A 6,000-nucleotide genomic window follows, 5' to 3' on the forward strand; every position below is an offset into this window, starting at 1 on the left:
TGTTGCGGATTTTGCTGTGCCGAGTGGATTTATAAGCTAGGGTTTTTCTTCCTTGCTTTGTTGAGATTCCTTGTTCCAAATTATGCCATGAGATTCCTTGTTTCCAAATTTTTGTTGTGAGTTTGGTAGGTTTGTGAAGGTTGCTGCCATAATCTGAATTTATCAGATTGGGTGTGGACAGGTTTCAGTTGGGAATTTCGTGTAGCACTTTGATTTAAATAGCTTGCGTAGCATGAAGTATGGTTATTCTTGCTAGTAGGCAATATACATGAGATGGTATAGATTTCCTTTTTAGCATGTAGTGTCGGATTGTGCTGTTAAATTGGCACGAATAGCTCGGTTTTGAGTTGTTGTACAGTTAGTGATTTGGAAGTGCAGTTTCAAAATTCGGTTGTTTGGTTTTTAGATAGCTGTGAGTTATGCCTCCTCCATTATTTAGCCATGACCATTAGTGTTTAATGCTTGAAACATTGATGTTTTGTGCTTCTGTGCTTGTTGTCGTGGGCTTTGAAGGAAGGAGAAGAAGGGACAGGTTGTGGTCACTGGGATGGATAGTCATGGGTAGCATTTTTGGTCTCTTTTGCTTGTTACCAGGGTGCTGAATAGTGGCAGGAGTAGCCTATATAAGTAGAAGAAGTATTGCAGACTTGGTTTAACTTATGCGGTTTGCATTATCTCGGATTAATGGGGCTGGTAGTTAGTTTTCTTTTGCCCTATTTTATAGCATGTTTAGTAAGTCCGAGTTAGTTATCTTTTTGCTTATTTTATAGCACGTTAAAGAAGCCTGAAGTTGTATTCTTTTGCTTTATTTATAGCATGATTAGAATCATTCCATACTTGATTTTACAGCATGTTTAGAAGCACTAAAATAGCATCCTTTGCCATGTTTTCACCGTATGATTCAAAGGCTTTAAATTGCTTTCTTTAGTTTAGCTTATAGTATGATCAGTAAGCTTTAAGTTCCTTGTTTTATTCTGTTATATAGCATGGTTAGTTGATTATACACCCATACTTGTTAAGTATATTTAAAGGACTCCCACAATCTTTAATAAAAGATAATAAGGAAGATAAAAGAATAAGAAAGATAACAAGTAAGTCAAGCAAGAGGCTAGTACCCGACATCCAAGAGCTTGTCGTTAAACAAATCCAGGTGACCATTTCCGAGGTTTTGGCCCTGGTAGACCGAGGTCTGCTCTTTTAGGATTGGTGGCTCGCAACCCCAACCTATTAGGGAACGCGCATGAGTTGGTACTAGGCCTGGGCCCAAGAAAAGAAAACCTAAGAAAAGAAAAGTTAAGTAAGAAGGAAGAAAGAAAAGAAAAGTTAAGTAAGAAGGAAGAAAGAAAAGAAAAGTTAAGTAAAAGATAGAAATTAAAAGATTAATTTCTAACACAAGGATACAAGAAATGAAATAAGTTCCAAGCTTAGAATAAATAAGAATGGTTAGTTTCTTTGATTCTAAGTTTACATTGTTAGTTTCTTGTTATCCTGCTTGATATTGAGTATGATTTGTATTCCGTTCATTTTCTGTATACCATGAGCACATGCAGATAGCTTTATTATTTCAGTTTCAGCACTTATGCATTTCATTTATGCATTTCGAGTTTTGTGAGATAGATTAGTACTTACTAAGCGTTTTCGCTTATAGATCTTGTTTTCTTTCCTCCTACTGTAGATAAAGGAAAAGCTAAGATATGAAGGGAGGCGACAGGGTGGTGGTGATGATGGATGTGTGTGGTGACTGAACTATGGAGAGGTCCAGAGGGGACTAGCAAGACTTATTTATTTAGAGTTTATGTCTAGTTCATTTTCCTTATTTCTGTTATGAAATTATGAGTTTATGATTGAGTTTGATGTGCATTGTAGCTTATTATGCTTCATTCTGGGAGCTTGAGTTTAGTTCATGTTGCTAGATTAGTTTTTGATTATGATATGATTTATTACTGCGTGGTAGTGAATAAATTATGATCCAGCCGCATGTGGCTGTGTATATATCTTGTGTATTATAGTTTTGGTCACCGGTACAGGGGAGACTCTGCCGAAATTTTTCGGTAGGAATTTCTCTGAACCGTGATGAATCTAAGTGTCGCTAATAATAGCATAAGTGACACTAGTAAGTAGAGTAGGAGTTAGGTAACGGTCGCCCTTAGAGAGTAGTAGTAAGGAGGGTGGTTGTTACAGTCCTACTGTCTTGTGCAGGATAACAAGAAACTAACAATGTAAACTTAGAATCAAAGAAACTAACCATTCTTATTTATTCTAAGCTTGGAACTTATTTCATTTCTTGTATCCTTGTGTTAGAAATTAATCTTTTAATTTCTATCTTTTACTTAACTTTTCTTTTCTTTCTTCCTTCTTACTTAACTTTTCTTTTCTTTCTTCCTTCTTACTTAACTTTTCTTTTCTTGGGTTTTCTTTTCTTGGGCCCAGGCCTAGTACCAACTCATGCGCGTTCCCTAATAGGTTGGGGTTGCGAGCTCACTTGGTTACCAGGATTCATAAACTCTAGTATTTAAGCCTGGAGGTCTAGAGTTCAAATCCCGGGGGAGGCAAAAAATCCACTGCCAGGGGTGGAAAGTCCTAGTGAGTAACGGCACGGCCAAAGGGTCGTCGGTCGACGACATAAGGGCCGCCAGTTGGGCCGCCACAAGGGCCGCCCAAGAGGCCAAAGGGCTGGGTCGTTACAATAAAAGGCGCCTTTTTATTGTAACGACCCGGCCCTTTGGCCTCTTGGGCGGCCCTTGTGGCGTCGCCGACCAGGGCCCCTACGATTGTGTGCTCCACAAGTTCTATGGAGACGACTGGAAGGCACAGCTCGTGGATTTTGCCTCCCAGAACCCTGGCGTTCCATCGTTGATCTCCTCGCAAACCAGCGACTTCACATTACCAGGATTCATAAACTCTAATACTTAAGCCTGGAGGTTTAGAGTTCGAATCCTGGGGGAGGCAAAAATCCACTGACCAGGGGTGGAAAGTCCTAGTGAGTAACGGCACGGCCAAGGGTCGTCGGTCGACGACATTAGAGGTCGTCAAATGGGCCGACGACATAAGGGCCGCCAAATGGGTCAAGAGGGTCGGGTCGTTACAATACTGGAGGTTGCTGAACCTCAGGGTGGAGCAATCACAGTATGATGGGGTACAAGACAATGGTTAGACGACTCAGCTAATATTGTCTCTATCAGGTGGCTTAAGACCTTGACCACGTGATCATGTTACCAGATCTTGTAGTCTATACCTCGTATTAGAGGGTTTGACCTTATATCGGTATTTGTCGAGGGACATATATAGGATGATTATAAGAGTTGCGGAGATACTTTCTAGATGGATAGACTCTTAGTCAGAAGGTTGTATGACCCTGTGACTTTGGGTTGACATTCTTTTACTGTGGATATTTGATTATCGGAAAGGATGAGATGAGGAGATTTAGCAGACTTTTTGGATACATTTAGTTTGTTGGTAGTGAGTGTTGAAGGTTGGATGATTTCCTTTTACTCTATCTATATTTAGTAGACTCTGGTATGATTGATTGATGTTGAGGATGATTTTGATTGATGGATATTGTGTGATCAGGTGTGGTGATATGTTGGATTTTGATGATCTTATGGTTGAGTAAGTCTGTGGTACGTACATTATGAGTCCTTGGTGTTACCATTAAGGCATACCGTGCCTAGATGTTTTCATGGACTCAGTGTACTTGGTATTCTTAGGGTTTGGATCAGTTTTCATTGTCTTCATTGACGATGTTGTGATCTATTTTCGATCCGAGGTGGATTACGTACACTATCTTTACATAGTTCTAGAGATGTTTCGATGGGAACATCTATATGTGAAGTTAGTAGTACCTATGGTGATTGTCTTTTACGAGTTTTTGGGACACGTTGTGTTTAGTAGAGGATATCGGTGGATCCACAGGAGATAGAGACTGTTATCAGTTGGGAGTAGGCGCAGTCTATACTAGAGGTTCGTTGTTCCTTTCGTGGTCTGGCTGGATGTTATCGGAGATTAGTTGAGGGTTTTCTCCAGTATTTATGCCGTTGACGGGACTGTTCAGAATGAGTATGGAATTTTCCTGGATAGACGCTTACGAGATCAGTTTCAAGAGTTGAAATGAGAAGTGTTAGCTGCACCTATCTTAGTAGTACTTTCTAGTGTAGACGGATTTGCACTCTACACAGAGGTATCATATCTGGGGTTTAGCGTAGTTTCGATATAGCATGAGCAGAGTAGTCTCGTGCCAGTAGTAGAATTCTCGTGTAATGAGAATGAGATTCATTGATTTTCGTGGGAGATTATGTGTGTTCCCGAGCCACTTCTTATCCGGGAGGAGTTACTGCAGGAAACACATTGATCTAGATTTGCGATACATTCGGGCGACACCCGATGTATAGAGACTTGGAGTATTCTTATGGATGGGATGATATGAAGAAAGACATCACGGATTTGTAGCTTGATGTCTAGTGTATCAGCGAGGCTGAACATCGGAGACCATCAGGATTATTTTCAGGATTATTATGTTATGGGATTGTCTCCATTGATTTGGATACTAGAGTAGAGTTGGGAGCATATTATGATGGATTTTGTTGTGGGATTATCGAGGACATAGAGAGGATATAATAGTTTGGGTAATCATTGTTGGATGATGACTTAACTTCCTAGCTATTGATTTGCAGGATGTACTCATTGGTTGGAGTAGCAGGATTATATTGTAGAGAGATTACCAGACCTTATAGTATATCTCTGAGTATTGTATCGGATGGAGATCCGTGATTTCACATTTTGGTTCTGACCGAGATTACAGATTTTGGGTTAGGAGTCTGACTTTAGTATAGATTTTCATCCTCAGGCTGATGGATAGTTTGAGTGTCCTATATAGATGATGGATGATTTGTTGGTAGTGGATTTTGGTTTGGTAGTTGATTTATTCACAGTTGGCTAGATTGCAGAGTGGGAGTAACAGGAGCAGAGTGAGCTCATAGCTCACAGAGTCATCACTATTCACTTGGAGGTGGATTGTCATGCTTGGAGATATGTTTATGATGTTATGACGAGGTAGTGGATGAGGATATTGTTTGGATGTTACCCTTACATGAGGATCCCTGAGTTGACCAGTAAATTTGGGGACCAAATTTTTATTAGTAGGGGAGAATGTAAGATATCGCAAAAAATTAAAAAGTAAATATTATTGGAAGAAAAATCTTATTGGATTTTTCCGAATTTTTTAGAAATTTTTCGGGATTTAAACGGAATCCGTATGACCCGTTTTGAGGGGATGGATTCGGAGTACAGATGAAGCCTATTTTGGGTACCCAATAAAGTAGGGAGTTGATTGAGAAACTAACTTAGGGCTTAATTAAATCTAACCTAAGTATTTAATTAAAAACCTAACCCCTAAATTCCCGATTTCCTCTCCCCTATTCCCGATTCTTCTCCCTTCTCCCTCACGCACTGCCCTCTCCGGCGATTCCTCTCCCGGCGACGTCGAGCCACCGCACAGTGGGCATTCCGATCGCGTGACGCATCTCAGCCCAACGCCGGCCGAGTCTCCTTTCTTCCTCCTTCTCCCTCTCGATGCGTGGAGTGTTTCTCCTCTTCCTCTCTCGCCCGCGGACGACTCGACGCCGACGGGTTCCCCAGCGATCTCGACATCGTCGCGTCACCAGGGGGAAAGCGTCACCCGATCTTGATGGCTCTGACCATCTCCGACGCAGCGATCTCCTCTTTGGCTGTGCTGGCACACGAGGCAATGACTCGGCGGAGCTAGGGCATGGCGGGGAGAGGTTTATTCGTGTCTTTTCCAGCCGATCGAGCTTCTTTTGCCTCTGCTCTTCGATCTACTTGCTGGGGGTGAACTGGATCATCATCAGTGGAAGTGGATCACACGACGCCAACTAGAGGCGATTGGTTAAGGTAAGGAAGTGTCGGGAAGTGCTGTGAATTCAAGGATTCTTATGTAATTGGGTTTGTTTGTGATGTTCTTCATGATGCTGGACTTGTAGGAGG

At 41.4% G+C, this 6,000-nt stretch overlaps 1 protein-coding gene across 1 annotated transcript in view; it reads left to right on the forward strand.

The window, feature by feature from the left end:
* Window positions 1–3,613, forward strand: part of LOC121996647 (uncharacterized mitochondrial protein AtMg00860-like) — a 48,318-nt gene extending 44,705 nt beyond the window's left edge. Inside the window, exon 2 of the mRNA XM_042550680.1 lies at window positions 3,571–3,613. Within this exon, the coding sequence (XP_042406614.1) occupies window positions 3,571–3,613 (43 nt within the window). The remainder of the gene's footprint in view (window positions 1–3,570) is intronic.
* The last annotated feature ends 2,387 nt before the right edge of the window (window positions 3,614–6,000 follow it).

Source organism: Zingiber officinale, chromosome 1A, assembly GCF_018446385.1.
Source record: "Zingiber officinale cultivar Zhangliang chromosome 1A, Zo_v1.1, whole genome shotgun sequence".
Lineage (NCBI taxonomy): Eukaryota > Viridiplantae > Streptophyta > Magnoliopsida > Zingiberales > Zingiberaceae > Zingiber > Zingiber officinale.